The sequence below is a fragment of the Mchenga conophoros genome, linkage group LG23 (genome assembly GCF_057382185.1).
Source record: "Mchenga conophoros isolate Kocher_MC1m ecotype Shallow Benthic linkage group LG23, M_conophoros_male_GT1.1, whole genome shotgun sequence".
Taxonomy (NCBI): Eukaryota; Metazoa; Chordata; class Actinopteri; order Cichliformes; family Cichlidae; genus Mchenga; species Mchenga conophoros.
In genome coordinates this window covers 7,447,595-7,472,789 of record NC_140547.1, presented here as the reverse complement: position 1 = coordinate 7,472,789, position 25,195 = coordinate 7,447,595, and the positions used below count along the sequence as shown (strand labels likewise).

Below are 25,195 nucleotides of genomic sequence, written 5' to 3'. Positions count from 1 at the left end.
CAGTATAAAGAGCATATCAGAAGCTGAGTGTTACAAACTTAAAATCAAGTAGTCCTAAGGGGAAGACTGCGATTTATACATAAGAATAAGGTATTTCTCTTCGTTAGTCATTTCTAATTTACTTGTGTCTTGTCTGAAACAGGTCTCTCTTGTAAATGAGACACTGAGTCTCAATAGGACTACCTGTATAAATAAAGTTTAAATAAAATAAGTAAGTCTGCATAAAACATGCTTGAGTACAACAGCAGTGTTTTAGAGTAAAATACAGAGAGAATGAGACAAATAATTCCAGACATGTATAATAAAGTCATTAATTTTTTCAACATTTAATTGTTTTTGTTTCAGCCCTTAAATTAAAGTTGATTTTGAAATTTTATCACCTTGTAAACATTTCAAGACCCAACTGTACCTTTACGTGGAAAGGAAATGTCTTCAAATGAACGATAACTTGCTCATATTAATCCAATATGTGAGATTTACTACAGAATATAGTGGCATGGTACATACCAATCATTTGAACTTTAAATAAAACTAAACAATAGTTCAGTTTTTAAATAGAACAAAGCATAACAGGGACTCCTGTGTTTCAGGGAAGAAGCATGACTGCTGCTCTCTGAAAACTTTATTTGCATCAAAACATACATCTGACTATATCTCAGCCCTAAAACAGACCATAGCATTGACGCCATGCATAAAATATTCTTAAAATATGTAATTAACTACTGAACTGATTGAGAGATTTAAAAAAGTTTAACTATGAGGTTATTCAACAAAGCATTTCCCCCCATAATAGCACTTTTTAAAAAGATAGCAACTGCATTATGGTATAGGGGGAAGGTGGCTTTAAATAAAGGGTCTATTCCACCGGGGGAGATGTGTTGTGTGACATTTGATGCAAACAGAATAAGCTCAGAATTTCAAAAATATAGTCTATAACCAGCCTGCCTTTTAAAAATGTTGTTAATGTCCCCCAGGGAGAGAGACCGAGAGACACCACATCATAAAAGTGGACTTGCTCTACCCGAAGACCCCAGGGTTATGCAGAGTCAGAGTCTGTACGAGGTGCTGGAAGTCCTTCACCATCCAGGGCTGTTGGTGTGTCCCCACTGCACAGGCACTGCTGCTCTCAGGGCTGATACTCTGCGGGTCATTAAATGTTATGAGGACATCTGTGGAGAACTGCGGCAGACGGAACAGGCCCAAGTGGATGGTCACTGAATTCCTTGCTTCTTCATTGAACTTAGAGACGCACTGAGTCCCAGACAGCATCCACGCAGTGCTGCACTCTGACAGGGACAGCTCAGATTTGGGCAGAGCCACAACACTGGTCACTTCAAAAGCCCCCGGCTCCAGAGCTTTGTTGCTACCCGCGATGTCCTCAAAGTGGTACCTGGCTGCATCCTGGTCAGCCACCTGACCCTGGTACTCCACCAACTCGACGATCAGGCTCTGGTCTGTGTGGGCGTGGGCAAACACCTCCTGGTTGTCCGGGATTTCCCTCAGCTCGCTGATGTCTGTGGCGCTGTGAGGGATCACAGCTGACAGGGCTCCTCCAAACAGAGGATGAGCCTCGTTAGCGCTGCCTGCTGCACTCTGCATTTCTCTGTGAAGCCTGTAAACAGAAAGAAACACCACAGGTGAGACCGTCTCCACCCATATAAACACCACCTACTTAACAAAAATTGTAAAGGAAAAAAAAGAAGCTTATAAACACACATCTGCAGCTCACCAACTCACCTCCCACTGCACGCTCAATGTGGTTCCGGTGAAAACTTAATCTTCTTCTTGCGCGTGTGGCTTTTTTTTTTGCCATTATAACAAACACGCTGCTGCCACCTACAGGTGTGGCAGACCTCGACAGAGACGATTTCGCAGAATAAACTTAAAAAATAAAAATCTAAAATTTCTGATTTTGTTTTAAAGCTCATAACATACATAGCAAAAAAAGAAAGAAAGATATAAGTAGGTTTAATTCGAACATTTAAATGCTGAATGTCCAAATGACGTGGACGTTCAACAAAACAAAGTTCCCAATATATTATTCATCTGCATAAAAGTAAGTATAAACTTATATGATCCCACTCCTGCTTTCTGTTTCATAGCCAGATTCAACTTTCTTTCAAATTACCTGGAAATGACACAAATGACAAATGACACAAATAAACAAAAGACTCCCTTAACGAGGTAAAAAGATGGATAAATTGATTTACATTAATTTTTTTGTTGCATGAATTGATTAGGTTCATTAATAATCAGCAGCCATAACTATGCAGTTTCCACAGGTCTTTTGTTCCAATTTGAAATCAGACTTTGCCTTTATGTGATAAATTACACCTTGGATACGGATTCAACTTTTTTTTCCAACTTTTTTTGGGAGGGTGGATTGTACCTTTAAAAGATGTTGGGTATATTAATTATGTTTGGTCTCAATTGGATTTGTGGGAAAGAAACGACTCAGTCTTTTCCTTTGTGAGTAAAAAATAACGTATTTTTTGTTTGAAAATGTGAAGTTGTCAGTGTTATCAGCTCAACATTTTTAAGCAACCCAAATGTAACAAGGAAGAAAGCATGTACAGAAAGAGCGGAAGAACCTGTCTATTTATAGATCAGCTAAAACTTATTTTATCGTATTTATTTGAAGAAACAAGTGGCAATACCCTTGGCACAATTCTCTGTCTCAGCACTGGTGATTGTTTGCAATAAATAAGGTAAAGGCACCATAAATACATTGGTAAAATTATTTGTTTCTTTGAAGAGACCAGATTTTTTCTTCTTTCCAAAAATATATCACTTTGATCCCATTTGAACTTTCTGTGTAGAAGTGGAATATTTACTGCATAAAATAATAATGGATTGCATTTATATAGCGCTTTTCGGGGCTCTCAAAGCGCTGTACAATTCCACTATTCACTCACTCTCAAAAGAACGTAAGGTAAAACATTTTCCGCAGGCCGTCAAACATCTGCGGCATTCTCTCCTCCTCCTCCTCCACCAGCTGTTTGTGTTGATTTCCTGGTCAGCTGATTCAGACCGAGCAAAGATAGGACGAGGAGAGCTGACATCCACAATGATCATCGTGTTTCATGGTCATTGATAGCATTTGCGATGAATCAAACAGATCCGTAAAGTCGCATTAAGCCTTCGTGTTAATTTCTGAGTTTCTGTGTGGAGGAGTTTACCTGCTTCGAGCGAGCGGCGGATCCTGTGGAAAACAGCAGGTAGCCGCGTTAGCATCCTTAGCTTAGCTTGGTAGCTAAGCGGCCTGTTTCATACAGGTAAAATAATAAAGAAGAGTGTAACTAAGCTATAGTAGCTTTTAAATTGTTTTTCGTATTGTGGAGTTGAAGCTTCATTGTTAATTAGGTTGACAGGAATATTATTTGCTAAGATTTAGGTTGTCAAATAGCTCGACCTGCTAAAGTTGTTGACGGCTGTGATATAATGTTAATTAGCTTATGAGATTGTGAGCTTGAGTGTTCAGTTTTACTCCTTTGCTAAACTGAGGGACCCTTAAAGCTATTACTTTACATGTAATAGAAAAAAAGGGGGGGAAATCGGCCAAGCTAAGGGTTAACCCCTAACCCCAAGCCAAGCTTTACTCATCTGGTATTCCTCCCTTGATAGAAATTGATTGTGGGGTTGATTTTTCATTCTTCTTCTGTTTGCGTAAAGTTGCAATCAATTAATTGATTAGGGTCATTAATAATCAACAGCCAACATTAAGCAATTTCCACAGGTCTTTTGTTCCAATTTGAAACCAAGCCTTTCCTTTATGTAATAAATTACTGCTTTTCTTTCTGTTTTTCTGTTTTTTAAAATCGACTCATCCTGCTTTCCTGCCTGAGCCTTAACATGTTACATAGATGTAACTCTGGCTTCTTTCTCTTCACACTATTCCTGCTTCAGATCTGTCCCCTGCCTCTCTTCTCTGTTTACTGGAAAGCTCTTCTCCTCTCCTGACCGCTGAAAGGCCCAGTTTTCCAGCTGCAGTGCCAGAAAAAGAATCTGAGAAAGCCACTGTGTCAGAACTAGCTGGATTCAATGGTATAAGTTGTATTGTTGGGTTAGCAGAGGTTGTGTGTGTTTGTGATTATATTACCACTGAGGGTCACATGTTGTTTAGTTCAGTGTCACAGAGGCCCTTTAATGAGGCATCTGTGTGTGTTTTGTCTCGCTCTTTGGAGCATGAAACACCCAAACACAGACTCCAGGGTGCTTAATTGGAAGAACAGCATGTTTTCCATTTCCGTGTTACATGGAGAGCAATGATGACATTTCCTTTCATATCTAGTGAGACTCAACACCTGCTCCACCAGAAGGATTTGGATTTAAAACAGAAAATAAGATATCTGTTTTTGGACTGTTTTAAAAAAATATTATGTTTCTTGTATATGAGAAGCTGGAAACTCAATATCTGATCCAACATCACATCCAATTACTTTGGGGACTGCAATAATCAGTTATCTTGAGCTACACTCTTGAGAGTCCTAAACCTGATACAGTAAACAGGCTATGTAAAGTAAAATAGCTCAGGTGAATAAAATAGAATACAGATGTCTTGCATTAAAGTGGCTCAATATATCCAGAACAATAAGAGTGAAATAAAGTAGCTAAACAAACAAATAGAGTTGTATTGCTGAACCGTGAATTCACATTTAGTCATTTATAATGTTTAGATTCTCAGTATGTTTGTAAACTCTGCATGTGGTTATGTCTGTAACTCCTTTCCTCTTACCAATACTGAAATCTTCTCAATTCAGGTATCTAACTCTGTTTTAAGTTCTCCCACAGTGTGGTAAAGCTTCATTGATGATTTTTCTTCTCCTGCCCTACAGAGGGAGCCAGACCGGGAGGAGCAGCCTGAAGACAACATGCCACCGAAGTTTAAACGACACCTCAATGACGATGAGGTCACGGGATCCATTCGCAGCGAGAGGGTGAGACACAAATAGACATGAAGGAGCTGGTGCTTGGCATTTGGGTTTGCAACAAATTGCATCTGCAGTTAGAGAAGTAAAGTAGGACATGTAGTATATTTTCTTAACCACTTATACCATTCATGGTTGGAGAGAGATGGAGCCTGTTCCTTCAGATGTTAGGCAAGAGGGTATTGGACATGCTGGACTTCTATCTCATAGGGTAACACATTACTTTTACTGTGGATTGACTGATTGAGCCCATCCTGAGCAAGAAAAAGCCCCGTATCAGATGTAGATTTTTCCAAGTTTATTTGTCAGATTAGTCATAATGGAAAAACAACAAAAATAAGGGGAGAGAACCAAAGCGACTTTTTTTAAGGGGTGAAGCTTTAGAAACTGCTACGGCCAAATGTCTGGTTCTCATCAGGTTGATCACCCCGTCCCACGCACCTGCACCTCCCCTGTCCTCCCTCCTATTCTTTATTGTGTTCATTCCTCTGTGTCATCCTGTTTGCTGTTGTGCTGAGCTGAGATCAAAGCAAAGCTTACCGGGAGGCTTGCATAACAAAATAACCTCCCATGCTTTTCCTTCAGTGCCCGGCCTCCTGTCTTACAATAATTGCTAACAGTTTCCTTCACGTCTGCTGTCTCAAATGGAAAGAAAGAAAGACGTTTGTACAGAAGGAGATTGTTAGTGCCTTAACTTATAAAGCATTTTATGATCATATGGCCACCATTCCCACAGATTTTTTGCAGATGCCGTGTTATTTACAGGAGAATAAATTGTATTGGCTCGACATTGACTGGCAGAATTGACACTACAGTGCATCCATAGGCGCCGCAGTTATTAGAAGGTGAATGCCATGGCTGAAAGAATTGAGATTTTAACCTTGGTTACTGCTAAGGTAATGAAATTCAAATGTAATTGATCTTTCTCATAAAAATTTCACACTGTTGGGTTTTAATATCGATTACCTTTCTTGTGTAGTATCTAGTAGCAGTGGATAAAGTCCACCTGCCTTCAGTCCAATAAGAAACAGACTCGTTCTCTTCTCCTGTGAGAATTCAATGCAGCTGTCCTCACTTATTCTTTATAATTAACAATTTACACCAGAGTGCTTTTTGACCTGATTACAGCCAGCAGTGGCTCAGACTTGTCGTCACTGCAGGGATATTGTGGCGTAATTCACCGTAAGATGCCAGACAGTTTGTCCCATCCTTTTCTTTTTACTTTTTTATCTGATCTGTAAATTTTTATGTTGGATTCTCAGCATACTGATTGTCCATCCATTCATCCATTTTCCTCCACTTATCCGGTTCGCTGGGGTAGCAGCCTAAGCAGAGCCACCCAAACCTCCCTCTCCCTATCCTAGTCCTCCATCTTATCCAGGGGAACACTAAGGTATTCCCTGGCTATCTGAGAGATATAATCTCTTCAGTGTGTCCCTGGTCTACCCTGTGGCCTCCTTCGGGCAGGACATGCCTGGAAAATCTCACACAGGAGGCATCCCAACCACTTCAACTGGCTCCTTTTGATGTGGAGGAGCAGCGTCTGTACTCCGAGCCCTTCTTGAATATAAAGAAGAGGCCAGCCACCCTTGAGAGAAAGCTTACTTCTGCCACTTGAATTCACACTCTCATTCTTTTAGTCACTATCTAAAGAGCATGACCATAGGTGAGGGTAGTGATATAGCATAATGATCGTCCTGCTCTGAAACCATTTCACTCCAGTGCTTGTGTAATGTAGTGGCTGCTCTCACACATCACATTCTTAGATCAACAGACTTGAACTTTTATTGCTGCACACTGTGACGACTGCCCACCTGGCCAGTAATAACAAGGCACCAGGCTGGAAAACAAAATCTGGGGAAAAGTTAATGGTGTGCCTGAATTCAGCCAGTCATGCAACAGAAGCTTGGGTTTGTATTGAGCCTGTCTTAGAAATAAGACAAGAAAACACATCGGGTGTCTGTTTTAGTAGTCACATAGCTCTTTGTAAGTAGGCAGTGTGTTTACACACACATATTGGTTATGTGTTCCTCCAATTATTATGCATTATTTTAGTGATGCCCTTATTTTGGGTCATCACTAACAACCTCTACTTAGAACAGATGAAGGAGTTTTTATTGGGCTTTGGCCAGCAGAAATTCAGCTTTTTTTTTTTTTTTGCTTTTCAGTAGAGATGGCACGATACCACCTTTTTATGTCCGATACCGATACCGATATCATAAATTTGGATATCTGCCGATACCGATATGAATCCGATATAGTGTTTTTTAATCAACAAAACTGTTTTTTAAATATCTTGTTGCATTTTGTATAAGTTCATACTCAAGTTTAAAACAACAACTACACTAAAGCTATTCTGTTATACCTGTATGCAAAAAAAAAAATTTCATAGTTCAGCAATACTGATCAATCTAATAAACTTAAACCTGCACCATCCTCCCTATTCTGGTATTTTAAAGAGTACTTAGCATAAATATTAAGCAACCTAACTAATAGGGTTCCAACTCCCAGCAACAACAAAAATAAATAAATAAAAAATAGGGAACCACCCCTCACGCTCCACCTCATGATGCTTAATCGACGTAATCAACCTTAATTTGATGCAGTGTGAAAAAAAATACACAGAAATCAATTATTTTTCAAGAAATATTAAATAGATTCAACATCTTTCTTCAACAAAATTGCAGACTGCACAGATGGTACCTTCCCAAAGGAAAAAGTACTATAGCTTACTAGGGTATATATATTAGACTTAATAGTTACTATATACAGTAATTGACTTCTATTCATTTTACATCAAATTAAAACTTTGGGTGTCAGATAATTATTTATTAAAAGGTAGACATTTTAAATGAGAATAAGAAAGAAAAGTATGTCTTTGTGCCCCCTTTTCCCTGTTAATGCCCTATCGGCCCCCCTGGCTAAACTTTGCTAGATCCGCCCCTGCACAGTTACCAGCGTCAGCTACGTAGAAAAAGATCCTGGTGTAGAAAGTAATATTAAATAAATTCTAACAACAGCTGATCAAGCTTAAACGTGCTGCTGTTGTTCAGCCGCTGGTTTCCTCTTTCTGGTGCAAAGTGGGCCAAAAGCAAACTAGAGACACGGACTCGCGACAGAAAAGCCGATCAGCTGATCGTTAAGCAGTTTCATGATTGAAGTAGCAGCAGGAGAGGCAGTCGCTTGTTAAGCTTAATGCAGGAATGCTTTACAAACATTCAGAGATGGACTTACACACTTGCTTTACTTCTCTCGGGATAACTTTGTCGGAGATGAAATGCCGGGTTGCTAGCAAAGCTCCAAATGCTATCCAGACCACCGACAGGTCCCGCATGCCACAGCCGCTCTATCACGTGATGCATACTGCTCCAACGTGCTAACGTTCTGAGGTGAGTTACGGCGTGTTGCAAGTTTTGTGAGGTGCTTTCCTGATATTTAATGGATCGGATTACATTTTTTATTTTTCTCCGATATCCGATCCAGTAATTTAGGTCAGTATCGGACTGATACGTAATATCGGATCGGTCCATCTCTACTTTTCAGCCACCATACAACAGCCTGATATTGGAGCCCTTTGTAACTTTGGCCCGTTGTAGCATGGATCCTGTGGAACTTGAATTTTGTAGGATGGGGCCTGCATTAGTCAGACTTGTTGTATTCCTGGGTGATTTTCCTGCAGTGTGCTGGGGATTATTATCCTGCAGTGGGCTGCTATGGGGTTGCGCTGTTTTGGCATCAGTGTTTAGGCAGGGTGTTCAGGTGTGAAAGTAACATGTTGATTAATTGCCAGGACCCAAGGTTTCCTAGCAAACAACTGCTTTTTAACAAGCTGATCAGTTTGACTGTATTTAGACAATCTGTTAGTGGTTTTAATGTTTTGGCTGATCGATGCACTGGGCTAATGTTGTATTCACTGTATTGACCTTCGAAGGATAGTAAGTCAAAGACTGTCATTGATCCCTAAAGCAGCATTGTGGCCTTTTGGTGAATAAAGTGCATCCAGTTTCTTGAGTTCTCGTCACCAGGACTACTCCTCAGCAATCTGCTCAGGCTTTAATATTGGTTATAGACTAGCGCTCTGACCAAGTCCCTCCTTATCCAAAGTAGATATCAGGCAGGCAATAGTCCCAACTTCTGTGACCTCTGACCTTTTTCTCTTTTACAGAGGAATTTGTTGGAGGAGGACTCTGATGAGGAGGAAGACTTCTTTCTGTGAGTGTTTGTTAATTAATTTATTAATAATACATTAGATATTTAAAATTAAGTTGCATTTCAAACAGTAGAGCATTAATTTGCTCAGATGAATCAGGTTGTGAAGATGTTATGTTTTTCTGACATATACTGACCAGGTTTTAGAGCATGGAGAAAACAACCAACCACCAAATTGAGAAAGTTTAATAGCCAGTCTAAAGTTGCAGCCAGTCTATGGGAGTAATATTGATTGTTAGAGCATAGTACACTAACTAATCAGCACAATTCATGCTTGTAGTCTGTACATTTGACTTCATCCATGCTTGTTTTTCAGGAGAGGGCCAACAGGACCCAGGTTTGGACCTCAGAATGACAAAATCAAGCAGTAAGTACAAACGCATACCTCATTACAACAAAGAATCAGAGGTCAGAGTAGTATTTCCATTACTGGTTTTGATATTGGTGTTATGTAACTATGGTTCGTAATGTTTACCAAAAGCTGCTGGTTATTACCAGATTGTGTAAGAGAACCCATCATGTGCAGGTTATTGTGTAACCTTCTCAGGATGTCTCAGTCCCTCTGCAGACTAACAGAGAACAGAGGAGGTCATTGTTTAGATCGTCTCGCACTCTGACTCGTTTCTCCACACTCCATTCATACTTTATAGTTTGTTATTGTTGTGAGCATATGAAACTAGATGCCATAGCTGCACATTTGACAAATGTTAAATTCACGGGGCTCTTGAACCTTAACCGCTGTGGTCACTGTAGTTGTTTATGTGTCATGATGGCAGCTCATACTTCTTTTATGTCTTTCTTTCTTGTTTGTTTTGCTCTGGCTTATGACTGTATACTACCTTCAGCATGCAATCAAGCTGAAAGCCAAGTCTGATAATTTACTGCAGAGCTTTTGTTTGAAACAGTCAGTTTGATTGTGAGTGAGAGCAGACAGTTGTTATAGAGAGAAATTCCACAGTTTTATATCATTACTTTTCCTCCCTCGTGAGTTTCCTTGCCAACTTCTTTCCGCTTGTTAACCATGCAGGCCTCCAAGTGGTATTACTCTAAAATAAGGGTGACCTAAGGGTAATGTGAACTACTCATGCCCAGTGTTGGTCAAGTTACTTGAAAAAAGTAATCAGTAACTAATTACTGATTACCTCCCCCAAAAAGTAATCCCGTTACTTTACTGGTTACTTATTTTCAAAAGTAATTAATTACTTAGTTACTTAGTTACTTTTTAAAAACACGATTTACAACCTGAAGAGGTGATAAAGCGATAGAGCTTTCAGCCCAGTTCTACTTTTTCTACATAATCCATCATACAAAATGTAATCAAATGGAAAAGTCTCTTTTTAACTTGTTTTATTAGTTTTAATCTTTTAACTTTATGCATCAAGCAAAAATTTAATTATATGCAACATTCTCTGACTGGAAGAAATTAGTTTAACATTTAAACCTATTTTCTGCACATTCCAGCACATAAAATAAAATATTTTGTGTGTTTACACTCAGTCTTTCAAATAGATGCAAGTAAAACACAGCAGAAAATAAATAAAGTCAAAGACTCAGCGGTCCTGTTGCTCTATTTTCACCTGTAAAGCAGGAGTTGGGTAGGCGGAGGTTTACCCTGGTGCAGGTGTGCTGCGGTCAGTGGAAGGATATGGCAGTTCTGTGAGTTTCCCATTACATCGTAGCTACTTGGTGCTTGCTTGGAAGTTTAGGGTTTTTTTCGCTGTAAAAAGAAGTTTTCTTCCCACGCACAACAGACACTAATGTTTTTGTCACTTTTTATGGAATCAAACTCAAAGTAAGGTCAGTACTTCCACGCTTTAAACGCTGCACGCTCATACTCTCTCCCACAATCGATATGTGATCCACTGTTGATCTGCACACAGCTGTTGTCACTAACGGAGCACTGGCTTACGTCACTGTCGTGAGACATTCTCGCAAAAGATTCACGGTTTTAGTAACGCAGTAACGCAGCGTTCCTACGGGAAAGTAAAGGTAATCTAATTACCGTTTTTGCAATAGTAATCCCTTACTTTACTCGTTACTTGAAAAAAGTAATCGGATTACAGTAACGCGTTACAAATAACGCGTTACTGCCCATCTCTGCTCATGCCATACTCAGTTATGAGTAGTATAAATAAAGGATTTGAACTTAATGCTGCAGATGCCTAACAGGTGCAGACAGGTCACGCTGAGGCTGTCAGGCTTTTCATTGTCTGCCAGCTGGACAAGGCCAGACATAGAGAATCTTTCTACTGTACCAAAATAAGACCGGTCCTACCGTTGTGATTCTGTGTCCTCAGGGTGCAGTCGCAGGTCGACGAGGTGATTGATGTGATGCAGGAGAACATCTCCAAGGTGATAGAGAGGGGCGAGCGACTCGATGACCTGCAGGACAAGTCAGGTGAGACACACCAGCCACCGCGTGTGCATATTTACCAGACATGTGTGCACTACTCAAGCATGAAAGGCAGGAAATACCATTACTATTATTGTTTGTTTTAAGGTTTAGTTTCCAGAAAGACCCTACAGACTTATTTTATTTTGGGTTACCTAGGTATTTAATAAATTTGATGCTATGTGCATCAAATTCAGAAGAAAGTCATTTACTAATGAGGCTTGGACATTCGTAGCATGCAAACAACCTTAAAGTTGAATGCCCTCAACTTTAACGGTAATGCAAGCATGTGGTTAGCTCTCATTACAGTGTGAGACTAATTTAGAATAGTTTTTAACAGATGTATTCAACTGGTAAGAAGGTCCAAAGTCAAACAAACAGCCAAGTGTTACTGTGCACTGAAGATATCCTACCTTTACATTGTGTCGGTGTGTTAAGTAAATTAAATGGAACAATTTCTGTAAACCTTAAAATATTAAATATGTTTTGGCTCTTAACAAGGATAAAAGCATTAACATTATGCAAAGTTGCTACTGCACACACTCGGGTGTGCAGTAGCAACGATGGCATGTGAATAGGCTCCATACATGCAATGTTAAAAATACCTTGCATGCATCCTTGTGTAACTGTTTCCAGGTATGCAACTTAAAGCGTTCGACAGGTTCTGTGCTCTTACTGCTCTTTGTTGGACACGCACAGCTCATCTTTTTCGCCGCTAATGAAAACACATTGCTGCATTGCACTTGTTGTTTTTTTTTGTTTTTTGTTTTTTGTTTTTTTTTTCCTTTTTGGTGTCACACACACACACACACACACACACACACACACACACACAGCTGTTGTACATTGTACTCCAGCTTAGGTCTATTGTGTTGACCAGACAAGCAAGACAATGACGCACATCTGGAACACATCTTTGTGTGTCTTTGATGTGAGTCTTTGTGCATGTGGACATGTCTGTGTCTAATTGTGGCTTCGCTGTGCCTGTCGCCCTTCAGCCTTCCTTCTGCGTTTACGTGAGAAATTTACAATCATGTAATCGACACTAGCAGTTTGCCCTCTGACCCATGTGCAGGTAGTCTGTGGTTAAATTCCACAAGAGTCTTTTTAGAAGCCTGAGCACTGCTCTGTAGTGGTGACAGGTTGTAAACATGGAGATGGAAACAGCAGAGACAAAGACTTTAAATAGGGACACAAGCTTAGATAAGTAATACAGTGCACACTAGGGAGCTCAACCCTACCTTCATGTTATCATGCATAAACATAAAGTTAACAACAGTATCCAAGAAACAGAAAATCGGCGGTGCGGGTGAGTCGTTTGGAGAAGGGCTGGAGGAAATGTGTTTTTGCTCCATTGTGTTTTAATGTGGAAACGTGTACAACAATTGATGCCAATAGAGTTGGTTTTAAAAAAAAAAAAAGCTGTTTAGAGGAGTGACTTCACCATCACAGTTAAGTCTTACATAACTCCTACACATGCACAACACCGAGCCAAAAAACTTGAGTGACCCTATCCAGTTTGAAAATGAAAACAATATTCAGCTTATTGTTTACTTTACTAATAAACAGATGTCCTTTTTTTTATTTTTTATTTTTTGTCCTCTTCGATTTACTTCCCTCCTCACGTGTCCTTCACTCATCTGTGCCGTAATCATGTGATGTTGCAGAGAGCCTATCGGACAACGCTTCTGCTTTCAGCAGCCGAGCCAAACAGCTGCACAGGAGGATGTGGTGGAGAGATATGAAGGTGGGGCATCCATTTCTTATTTAATATATATATTTAAATGCAACACAGATAACATTTAAATATCTGCTCATTATGGAAATGAGGAGGTAATCTAGCAAATCAGCTTGATTAGCAAAAGTTTTAAGTTCTGTAGTTATTTGTAGTCTGCAAGTAGCTATTTCCAAAGTTGATCTACAAATAGGCAAAGCATTGAACCCCATGATAGCGCCCTTCATTTGGATAATGAAGGAGAAATTATACAAATTATATGAACATTTTACATATTAATGAATGCCTACATTAACTTTTAGTGTTATTTTTAATGCATTTAATGAGTTATTTTTTGCATGTATTTACGATTATGACAGTTTTTGGTCCTCCACGGGAGATGTTCACCGTTGTGTGTTCTGTGTCTAATGTGTTGTTTCTCTCTCAGATGAAGATGATTATTGCGCTGGTGGTGGTTGCTCTCCTGCTGATTATCATTAGTAAGTATTATACCAAATACATGAACAGAGTGTAAATTTACAAAGTGCGCGGGACTTCTCTCTTACTGTTACTTTTTCTTTTCTTCTCTTCATCAGTTCCAGTGATTCTTCGATATCGCTAGTGACTTCGGAGGAGGATGGGAACAACCTTCCTCTTCCTCTAGCTACCCCTGCACACAATCCTCCACTCCAGCTAGGGGGCGGCAGCCAGCTTCCCACACCCTCTTCAGTATCATCCTGTATACCCTCAAGGATCTGGTCTCTACTTTCCACTTAGTACAGATCTTATCACTGTATTCTCACATAAATCTACAGTGAGGTCGGTACTAAGGCTTGGTTTGATCCCCAACTTGAAACTAAGCTCCAGAAATGGGACACATGGGGAAAAAATGGGGAGATATTCCACCAGTGCTGTTTGGGAGAAACCTCTCAGCCCTCTAGTCAATGTGAAGGAGTGCTCCATTCCATGATACATATCGCATGCAGGACGTGACAACAAGTCCTGCATGTAGCATCATATACATCGATATTGTAAAGGCAGGGAATCGATGCCAACCATCTCTTAGTTTAGCCAGTCTGTTTCTGCTGCAGCAGTCTTATATAAAGAGGCTGTGAACTTCCAGCAGATAAACCTCTGATGTCTGCCCACGATTTCCTTGTGTGCTCACTTACTCTGAGGCTTGGACACTGAGAATGTTTTCTGCCCATCACAAGGTGGGAGAACATCTGAGGTTCATCTGTGGGGTCTAAAGTGGTGTTTCTTTCTTAATCATTTCAGTGGCTTTGACTGCTTTCACTTTTCAGGTATCTTTCCTCGTTCTCACAGAAACACGAGACTAGAAAGGAACTACATGTATTCATACAAGAACCTGCTCTGTAACAAATATCACCATAGATTGTTAGTGTACAGAAGAACCATGTCAAACCAAAACACCAAGGTTATGAATGTCTCCTAACCATTCTGTTCTCAGATGCTGAGCTTGGTCACAGCTGTCAAATTTGTTTTCCCGCTTGTGACATTACATCATCTCTCACGCTGCAGATGGTTCTGTTTGGTTTATAGGCTGCTTCTGTCTTTTTCTTTTTCTCCACCGTTTTCGATTTTTTTTTATTCGCTCAAGTGTTTAGCTGCTGGTGTTCCCGTCGTCGTTGGAGGGATTGTATGGTTCACTGTATGGTTACGTTATAAGGAGGGGGGGTGATTTATGTGGTGAAAGCTGAGCTGTGAAACAAGAGTAGGTGTAACTGTCTGGAATTAACTCTACATGGTCTTTTTTTTAAAATTTATTTTGGCTGTAAATATTGATTCTGTAATGATGTATAATACTCTGGCATTGCATTGGAAGACTGTGATCCTTTTTTTTGCTCTGAAATAAAATGATTTTAAAGGGCACTTGTCTGCTTTGCTGTGGTCTGAACTAGTACACTGTCTTATAGGAAGTCAGAATAGATGAGTATGGATGGAAATGGGGAAATATGTATAGAGGGGGAAAAAGTAATTCTCATGCTGTACCTCCACTTTGAAACACCCTTAACTATCCTCATGCTCACAGAGCCTGCAAAGTCCTTTTATCTCTTCTCATTACCCGACAGTTTTATTGGCTTGTGGCTTTACTGGCAGTTTGGCGTCCCATGATGGCACTAAAGTTGGAGGGACTGGAGCTCGTGAGGTGTTATTGTTCTGACAGACGCGCTGCCTCTCGTTCCCTGGACAGTAGACGCAAACGCACACTGACAGGTCTGCCCTTTACTTAGCCAGCACTACCCAAGTCTTCTAAAGGAGGAGGAATTAAATTGGCCCATAGGGACCTTGCCTTTTATTGATCATACGCAAATGGCATTCCAGTTCGTGCTCATTAGTGATGCACACAGTAGGGGGGATGACTTAATTTCAGCTATGAAGAGGAGAGAGGTCATTTCATGTCATGCACTTGCCTGAATGTCGTTAAAGCTGTGGTGATAAAGGTGCATGTTGCTCGATGGTAATCACAGAGGCTGTAAAGTCCTGGCTGTAAAAGCTGCTGCCCTGTCAAGAGTTAGAGCTTAGAGTTTTGAATTTTGCTACTGGTCAGGAAAAAAGATTTGGGCCACACTACTACTTAAATCTATGAGACACTTTTATCCGTTGCCCCTGCTGAGACACTCTCACATTGGCAGCCGAGGATGTTTTGGTCCTCTGCAAGGTGCTGATATCTGATGACTTCAGATTCCGGGCATAGCGACGAATTTATGAGTCGTATAAAAGTGAATTAAACCCACAAGAAAGCAGAATGGATAATATGGCAGCCAGTTAACGAGCACACACCCTCTTCATCTGAGAATGATCAAACAGAAGATCATAGTGTCAGTGGTTTTAGGAGACTCTTTGCTCTTTATTTTAATTCTCCTCGTGAGTGTTTACCTGTGGTTCTTTTGGTTTCGCCTTTAAACTTCTCTTTAATTTAAATTATTGGAAAATATTAATGAAATTAATATCTAACAATACCACATAAAAGAAAAGTTGATTTTAAGCATAGTATACCCTATTCATCTGTTCATCCATCTTTCCAGCCAGTCATTGCTTCGATAAAGGTAAATGTGTCAAGTAAGTATTACCAGAAGCAGTATTACGTCTGCATGTCTTATCTTGTTTACTTTCTAGCTGACTGGCTCTCCTTTTCCCTCTTTTCCCTTTGGCATCCCTAAAGTAGACGATTTAGGCATCAGAGTGATCTGCCAGGTCAAGAATTCACAACATCATTCACAACATCATTGTGAAGTTTGCGGACGACACTACAGTGGTGGGTCTTATCACCAACGGTGATGAGACGGCTTACAGGGAGGAGGTCAGCGCCCTGACCCACTGGTGTCAAGACAACCATCTCACCCTCAACGTCGCAAAGACAAAGGAGTTGATAGTGGACTTCCGGAGGTGCAGAGAAGTACACACCCCCATCACCATCAACGGCGCTGCTGTGGAGAGAGTGAGCAGCTTCCGGTTCCTTGGCGTACACCTGGCTGAGGATCTTACGTGGTCAGTACACACAAACAAAACAGTGAAGAAGGCGCAGCAGCGCCTCTTCTTTCTCAGGAGACTGAAAAGATTCGGCATGAGCCCCCGCATCCTCAGGACCTTCTATCACTGTGCCATTGAGAGCATCCTCACTGGATGCATCACCACCTGGTATGGCAACAGCACCGCCTACAACTGCAAAGCTCTCCAGCGAGTAGTGCGGTGCTCTGAACGGATAATTGGAGGTGAGCTTCCCTCCCTCCAAGACATCTACAGGAAGCGGTGCCTGAGGAAAGCGGGGAGGATCATCAAGGACTCCAGTCACCCCAGCCATAAACTGTTCAGACTGCTTCCATCAGGAAGGAGGTTCTGCAGCATCCGGTCCCGTACCAGCAGACTGAGAGACAGCTTTTTCCATCAGGCCATCAGACTGCTGAACACGTCATAGACACCTCAGCTTCACTACTGGAACTTCAACATTATGCACTCCACACTGTATATAAATGCCACTTGTTTTGCACATATTCAACTCTGTATATTTTATATATTTTATTATTATTATTATTATTATTATTTTATTTTTTTACTATTTAATTTGTAAAAATGTGTATACACACACACACACACACACACACACACACACACACACACACACACACACGTAGGAAAATATTTAGTATACACATCCAGAAATGCATACACTATTATATATTGTACATATATTTATTAGTTTCAGGTTGGCCATTCTTGTATTTTGCTCGTTTGTGTTGTTGTGTTTGCACATCTCTGTTGCTTGTGGGGCTCGCACACAAGAATTTCACTCGCATGTGCTGTGCCAGTGTGCCTGCACATGTGATGTGACAATAAAAAGTGATTTGATTTGTGATTTGATTTGAAGAATTGAGAACATAGAAAAGTAAGGAGGCATGAGAATAAGAGTAGGAAAGGAGCCAGGAGAGATTCAAGAAATGCAAACAAAGGCAGGATATGAAGGTAAGCTGAGAGCTGTAAAGATTAGTTTCGACTGGAAAGTATGTTTATCTGCACCTGGAGTGTTTCTCTTTCAGATCTTTTATTCTGGCTCTCTAAAGCTATCCTCGTATCTGATAACTGTAGGAATGAGTCACTAGAGGCAGTGTGTCAGAAAAGACAGAAACAAATCCACTCAGGCAACAAGTGCTGGGAATTTTCACTCATGGGGATCAACGTCAGGTATCCAGTTGTCAAAGGACTTATAACCTTTGACCACTCAGGAGGACGGCTCTTACTTGCCGATTGCATCACCCCGCCCCCCCCCTTCCAATTTGGGAAGGGAACACTGTCTTCTCAGAAGGTAATTGTATCCAACAAGGACAAGCTTTCCCCTCTATTATTGACCGAAATGTCAAGCAAATCGCCTTTGACACACAGGATGAGGCATATTATTGGAGGCTTTTACACAATAAAAGGTATAATTATAGCAGTAATTGAAAATAATGAAAAGACAGCAAGCTGTAACGTCTGATTCCTAAATCTGTAAGCATAAACAGCTTGTGCATGAATGAGACTTTTTTTTTCTCAAAACAACCAGTATTTCTTTACTTTCTTTTTCTTCCCTCCCTTCTCTTCCTCCCTCCTCTACACCTCTCCTCTCATCTCCTTTTCATTTCCCTCCTTTCGTCCCCTCCAGAATGTATAAATATCTGTGAGCTGTCGGGGGAGAGCTCAGTGTTGCAGACCTGTTTATAGAGGAGAGACAGAGGAGAGAGCAAGAGTGGGAGGAGAGGGGCAAAACTGCAGAAAAAGAGAAAATACCTGAGGGAAGACTTAAAAAAAAGAAGAAGAAAGCCATCAGTTGAAATTAGGAGTTGCGAAAGGTTTAGGATAATTCCACAATAAATCCAAGAGTGGGCAAAAGAAAGAAAAAGTTTTTAGAGTTAACTGTGAGCTGTCTCAAACATGTTTGCTCTACTCTCATTCTGTTTATGCGGTCTTCTGATGCGAGGTGAGGCACAGGACAGAGCTACTCTGTGGAGGGGAAATGACCGAGGTGGGCGATGCCACTACACCTTCACGGTTCCTAGCCCTGTTGAGTCCAGCTGCCCACAAATTGGAGGTCCGGAGGTGGAAGGACTGAAGGCCAGACTCAACCTATTGGAGGTCCTGGTGTCCCAGCTGAGTGCAGGGGACTCTCGGCTCCCAGGGGTTCAACAAGGGTCTGGAGCCAGAGTTCAGTCTGAGCTGCAGGAGGCACTGAACCGGGCTGTTGGAGAGAGGAACCTGCTGCAGAGCGAAAAGGAGCACCTAGAGAGGGAACTGAATGGGCTTCAGTTTCGAATGGAGGAGATGAGGAGGGAGACAGAGAGGCTGAGGAACAAACCCTGTCCTCAACAGACACCCATGGTCCCACCCAGCCCCACTCTGCAGGACAGGGTCTCAAAAAGACCTGGTAGTGGTAAGAGAACCACCACATACTTACGTGCAATGCTTAATAACATTTGCAAATAAAAAAAGAATATCTTTACTTGACAATATCCTATTTTTATCATCAAATTAAAGAAATCTACCAGGTCATTTTATATCTACATCAGTAATTAAAATGCACAACAGAAGGAGCTACTGTCTGCACACAGGCTGTCATTTAGTTGAAATATATAATGAGCGTTTCAGTGAAGAATATTGGGTGCATCAGAGCAGCGAAGGGATGACACAACAAATTCTTCTATGTAGAGTTGCACAAAATACCAAAGCACTGCTCATGTATGTGGATCGTGTGGAAGTCTGTTTATGGTCACTGCTTAAATCATCAGTGAGTTCATGTTTTAATGATTCACACCTGTTTGCATGCTGTTAATGTTTTGGTTGCCCCTTTTGTCTGCAGCTACACTCAGCTCAGGTTTCTGTGCTTCCCACTTCCTGCACTGCATTTAGGGATGATAAACACGCAGCCCAGAGGGGGTCAGCTTAGTATTTATGGGCAGAGGTTGCTTTCTTTATGACTGGTGTTTCCCTCTGCATGGCAAGAAGTGTGCGAATAGCTCTGCTGGGGAGGGAAGGGGGACTGAAATGTGATGCACTCTCTGGAAGCGGTTGTTCCTTTGCCCAGATCTCATCTGAGGGCTTTTGATGATAGCTGGTGGGCTGGGATTGTTGAGGATGTGGGTCTGTGGCCAAGAACAGGGGTTAGAGGGCTCCACGGAGCTTAGAAGTTATCTTAGAGCCACTGAGGTTATAAGTGGCCAAACACAAGTAGAACTGACATGGCCATAATATTGTTGGTAAGCACTCTCTTCTTTTTTTCTACGCCGTCACTCCGTCCACCCTCCTGGCTCTCGTCGTAAGTTGCTTTTAAGGCTGAGCTTGCCATCAGCAGTAAATCCTGCTTTTCTAATTCCTGCCAGACATCCCTACTCCCTGTGCATCAGGAGAGCTTATAAGCTCTATCTCCTGCATACTCCAGGCTATCTGCTGAGCTCCTCATGTTTGCACCTGCAGACTGAAATACACAGAGAGGCTCCCTCAGGGTGACAGGCAGATGTCGAATAGATCAGAGTCTGAGGAAGACATGCAGGAGGAGAGAAGAGATAAATGTCAAACCAGGTTGTGTTTAGGAGTAAGGAAACTCTGACAGGAACATTTTTTTATTGTTTACAACCCATGCAGTGGTTATGATCTCTAGTAGTAGTTGCCACTCAAAATATACGAGCCGCACTGTGTAATGTTATTCTAGGTCTTATAAAAAGATATTCACATAGAATTTACACTGGAAGTGATAACACAAACCTTTTTTAAGGTAGACAGCTGAACTAAGATCCAAGAAAATCAAAGTTTACAACTTGAAAATGGTGGAAAATCGATGAAGCCAGTAGAAGACAAGCAGTAGAAGTCAGATTTATATAGAAAAAGGTTATTTTAGTTTTAAGTCACAGGAGAGGAATAAATACAGTCTGCTTCATTGTCTTTTAGAAGAGTTTCTTCAACTTCCTGAATGTGCAGCCAGCAGGATTTGCAGTAGTAAATAATATTTGCAAGATGCCTCAGGCACAGGGCTTCACATGCAACAGGTAGAGGAACTGCAGCTTAAGAAAATCTTCTGTGTGGTATACTTCAAACACTGACTCATGAGTATACAGGAAGAATAAATATCCAGATGCAAAATGTTTACAGCAGCCGAGCCGAAGTCTGCTAGCTGGGGTCAATTAGACTCCTCCATCCTCACATAAATCCTCCGGCGGGAAATTAATGAGGTTTATGGTATTTTACTCAGTGACATCCCAAACAAAAGAGGCAGGATATGAGGGCCCATATGGCAATCACTGCCATACACACTAGGGAAAAGACAGTAGGAGAATGTGGCTGTTTACCTGTGATGATGATAAATGGCTGTTACTCTGTGGGACTGTCCTCAGAGCAGAGGCAGACATTAAACTTCCTGCTACAGTTAAATCACGACTGGTGCTTTTGCTTTAAAAACCTTTAATTTTTGGGAACATCACCGTGTTTACGTCTTCAAGTTTCTGAGGGGTACACAGTTTGCAGTTATTGTTTGACATTGTTTAGGTTTGAGTATTTCATGAAGGAGAGAAAAGGAGAGAAAAGGAGAGAAAAGGAGAAGAGAAGAGAAGAGAAGAGAAGAGAAGAGAAGAGAAGAGAAGAGAAGAGAAGAGAAGAGTGATATAGGGGAAGAAGAGCAAAACGGGTGGTTTGAAGTTGAGCTGACGGTAGGGTGGAACGGGGTGTCAAGTGTGTTGACTTGTGTGTTATGTATGTGTGTGTTATGGTCGGTCAATCTACCGACTGTCTGACTCCAGAGCAGCTGGGAATCCATTTAGGGGTGTTTCTTTTCTGCTGTCAGATTCCCTGCTGTCATTGATGCCATAGACATATTTGGGTATACATAAACTCTCTCCAACTACAAGAAAAGTGTGCAACAAAAACCTATGATGTGCCTGTCTGTGTTTAGGGTTGAATCCGATGTCTCGCCTCATGACCAGACCCAGCAGGCAGGAAGACAGCAGCAATTTGAGAGGTGAGATGACTTTTCTGCAGAACTTTCACTGTCTCCTGTATCTTCTTCAGCTCACCCCAGGTCTCTCTCTGTTCAGATTCAGCATGGCAGTATGGAGCTCCGGGCTTTCAGGAGCTGAAGGCTGCCGTGACAGAGGTACCCGCTCCAGGTGGCAACGAGGACAACACAGGTAGTTGGATGGTGTATTTGAACTGAGGCTTATTGCTATTTATGGAATCACAAATAGAGACCAGTAGATACATATTGTCTATACACACCAATTAAATGCATGTTGTGCAGTACTGAACTACTAGTTGCAAAATGGAATAATGGAAACAAATATTTTACAGTTGTACGGTGGGTCATTTAAAAAGTGGTTTTCTTTAAAATAACTTACTTGTTCCTAAACGGGACTCCTTGAACATGTTTGTGCCTTTTGAAGAGTTTTAATACCACAATGCTTATTATTTATTTCACTTTTATTGTTTTTTTTTTTATTTTTGTTCTCTTTCTGTGTCATTTTTATCTCAGTGAGATATTATTTAACTTTTCCACCTGATATAAACTATATTGTTATAGGTTGTGTTTAATGTTTTGTCTCCTTTGGTATAATATTTTAAATTAACCTATGAGATCCTGGTGTTGGTCTTGTGCACCACTTTTGTGAGACTCTAGTCTAATTAGCAGGTATGTGTGTCTGTGTAACACACCCATACAGATTATACTGTAGATTACTAGAGATGATATTGTAGCACTCTACCCTCTCATCCTCTCATCCCGACATGGTCACTCCTGACTCCAGAAAAACACGGTGCTCATAAACCAGTGGATGATGTCACCATGACTACGTTTTATAAGGTTTATAGTACAAACACACCAGTATGACCCTTTAAAGTGTCCAGTTTTTACAGCTCCTACTTCCCTCCCTCCCTTCACCCTTCTCCCCGTGCATCCATCTGACTTGCCAAACATGACACTCGCCCCCCCACCTCTGCTGACAGTCTCAAAGCAAATACTACTATTAATACTGGGGCATTTGGGGTGAGAATACCACAGTCATGCCTGTCTGTAGGTATGAGCGCAATCCTGAGTTTCATATTTGTCTTCTAAGTGTAGAGGGAAAGCACCTCTAGCGATGACACGCTTGAACCTTCCCAAAGCCACGTCACCGCTCATTTCTGGGGTAGTTTCTTTTTCATGGACATCATGAAAATACACATGCAGTCAACACAGATAGTCATTAGATCTTAGATGAGGCCACACTAACCAGTATATTTATAAGACATACTCCTATTTAACCTTAAATCCGGCTTTACTTCCTGAACCTGAGAGCAAGGGTGTATTTAAGGAAGTGGTAAATATACAGCCTGCCTTATCGTTTTCCAAATAAGAGAAGCATAGAGTTCCCGCGCAGGATGAGTCGTACTACAGCTGCTGCTGCTCTGGTCATGGTGACTCAGGCAAAGTTGGACTTGTTGTCGAGTTGCATCTCCAGACCTGTTGTCTGCTTCCATGAGGAGAAACCGTGACCTCGATCAGATTCCTGTCGTCACCCCTCAGTCATGCGCATGTAGATCTCCTCGTTTGAGCCACCTTAAATGATCCCATGGCCTAAATGTTTAACTATCAGGGAACATTTGTGTTTTTTGAGAAAATAATAGTAATTTCTATCCTTCCTGTTTGCAGGATGTGGGGAGCTCCTTTCAGTTGGTGAGCCAGTAACTCACAGGAAAGCTGATAATATAGCAGGTAAATATGGTATTTGGATGCAAGACCCTGAGGCTGTTTCTCCTTACGGACCCAACATGCTCTGGCGCATTGATGCCATTGGTGCTGAGGTCAAGGAGATGTTTGGGTATGAGGACTTGGAGCAACTCTCTAAAGGCTTCCCATCCAAGGCAGGTGTCACATGGTTGATGTTCAGGATGGAACACATCTTTGATCTTAATTAAATCTTGATTATTGTTCTTGTTTCCCCTCGGTAGGTCCTGCTGCTGCCGGAGTTGTTAGAGAGCACTGGTGCCACTGTGTATAGAGGTTCCCTGTATTATCAGAGACGCAACAGCCGCACTCTCATCCGATACGACCTGGCTTCTGAGAGCGTCGCAGCTCGCCGTGAGCTTCCTCACGCTGGCTTCCATGGCCAGTTCCCATACTCCTGGGGAGGCTACACCGACATCGACTTGTCTGTGGACGAGAATGGGCTGTGGGCCGTCTACTCCACCAATAAGGCCAAGGGAGCAATCGTTATCTCACAGCTGGACCCAGAAAGCCTGGGGGTGAAGAAGAGCTGGGAAACCAACATCAGGAAGAACTCTGTGGCCAACTCTTTCATCATCTGCGGCAAGCTGTACACCGTAGCTAGTTATGCATCTCGTGAAACCACCATCAACTACATGTACGACACCAAAACCAGCCAGGGGAAGAACCTGGCCATCCCCTTCAAGAACAAGTACGGCTACAACAGCATGATCGACTACAGCCTGGCTCAGAGGAAGCTCTTTGGTTGGGACAACTTCCACATAGTGTCCTATGACGTCAGGCTCGGGCGCCAGCAGGCCAACTGAGGCCAGCACGAAAAGTGACATTTGCTTGGCTGTTCCCGCTTCAAAGACTCACAGCTTTAGAGCATGAGTGGCAGCAGTTGTTAGAAACCTAACACCTTCAGTATCCATGTGTAGAGGAGCCTAACTACCAAACTTAAAAGTGAGATGAAAACATCTGAGGAACAGTGTTCCAGGCAGGTGCTTTTTTCCTCAGATGTGAGGAGCTTTGGCTGTGGTATGGTCCACAAACATGTTTTTAGAGGAATTATTTTTGTACCGCCTTTAATCCAGATGTATAATTTTGTTGTTTTCTTGTTAAGCTATGTATATTTGAGGTTGAAAGAAAAGAACACAGAATTTTTCTATGTGGAATTAAAAATATATGACAAAAACTCCTGTGGTACTACATACACCCTATACAGTTGTTTCACCAGTCAACATCTTTTATCAAATAAACTGCGCTCTTACTTACTGAATAATGCACGTACTTGTACAATGTAGTCAAAATAATGATGTAATGTTCAAAATCATCATGAAATAAACCTGAATTAGAAAGTCTGAGTGATTATTTGTTATCTTAAGATGTTGAGACGTTCAATTTTTAAAGAAAAGCCAAAGATTTAATGCAATTTCATCGCTTTCTAGCTATTAAAACTAGATTGATTAAAAATAAAACAATTATTCTGATCAAAGTATTGCACATGCTCACTTAAACGTCAGGGGTATAAATCTATCCAGGTAGGGAGCAGAAACCAGTGTGAATCCATTTCACACCCAGTCTCCCAGCACAGTTTCAAGAGTGTGGAGAAGATACCATGAGACAGGTCTTTTATTGCACCCTCTTCTCACCACCAGGACCATGCAGCTCGACTGGCATGTCCCAACTTCTTCCAGCTCCCCCAGGATGACACATACACAGGCACTGCA

The 25,195-nt window shown here is 41.4% G+C and overlaps 3 protein-coding genes across 10 annotated transcripts; 2 read left to right on the top strand and 1 right to left on the bottom strand.

Moving 5' to 3' along the window:
• Positions 1 to 302: 302 nt before the first annotated feature.
• rangrf (RAN guanine nucleotide release factor) lies at positions 303 to 8,290 on the bottom strand. Of its 4 annotated transcripts, none has more exons than XM_085264720.1 (2): positions 8,163 to 8,290; positions 303 to 1,612 (listed from the first exon to the last, which is right to left on the bottom strand). In XM_085264720.1, the coding sequence occupies exons 1-2, from the start codon at positions 8,288 to 8,290 to the stop codon at positions 1,018 to 1,020; spliced, it is 723 nt and encodes a 240-aa protein (XP_085120846.1). In that variant the 3' UTR covers positions 303 to 1,017. The 4 variants fall into 4 exon arrangements, with proteins under 4 accessions (XP_085120846.1, XP_085120844.1, XP_085120845.1 ...); XM_085264718.1 differs by lacking the exon at positions 8,163 to 8,290 and adding an exon at positions 1,738 to 1,853; XM_085264719.1 differs by lacking the exon at positions 8,163 to 8,290 and adding an exon at positions 1,730 to 1,753.
• On the top strand, positions 1,497 to 15,136 carry vamp4 (vesicle-associated membrane protein 4). 5 transcript variants are annotated; one of them, XM_085264722.1, is made up of 9 exons: positions 2,997 to 3,218; positions 3,907 to 4,044; positions 4,836 to 4,937; positions 9,094 to 9,140; positions 9,454 to 9,504; positions 11,435 to 11,535; positions 13,197 to 13,276; positions 13,692 to 13,743; positions 13,840 to 15,136. In XM_085264722.1, exons 2-9 carry the CDS (start codon positions 4,042 to 4,044, stop codon positions 13,863 to 13,865), a joined length of 462 nt encoding a protein of 153 aa, XP_085120848.1. In that variant the 5' UTR covers positions 2,997 to 3,218; positions 3,907 to 4,041; the 3' UTR covers positions 13,866 to 15,136. The 5 variants fall into 5 exon arrangements, with proteins under 5 accessions (XP_085120851.1, XP_085120848.1, XP_085120847.1 ...); XM_085264721.1 differs by having other exon boundaries at positions 2,997 to 3,275; XM_085264725.1 differs by lacking the exons at positions 2,997 to 3,218; positions 3,907 to 4,044 and adding an exon at positions 1,497 to 1,637.
• A 1,908-nt stretch (positions 15,137 to 17,044) lies between these two features.
• Positions 17,045 to 24,816, top strand: myoc (myocilin). Its single transcript, XM_085265644.1, has 5 exons — positions 17,045 to 19,169; positions 21,678 to 21,743; positions 21,820 to 21,912; positions 23,409 to 23,620; positions 23,708 to 24,816. The coding sequence occupies exons 1-5, from the start codon at positions 18,674 to 18,676 to the stop codon at positions 24,287 to 24,289; spliced, it is 1,449 nt and encodes a 482-aa protein (XP_085121770.1). The 5' UTR covers positions 17,045 to 18,673; the 3' UTR covers positions 24,290 to 24,816.
• Positions 24,817 to 25,195: the final 379 nt, after the last annotated feature.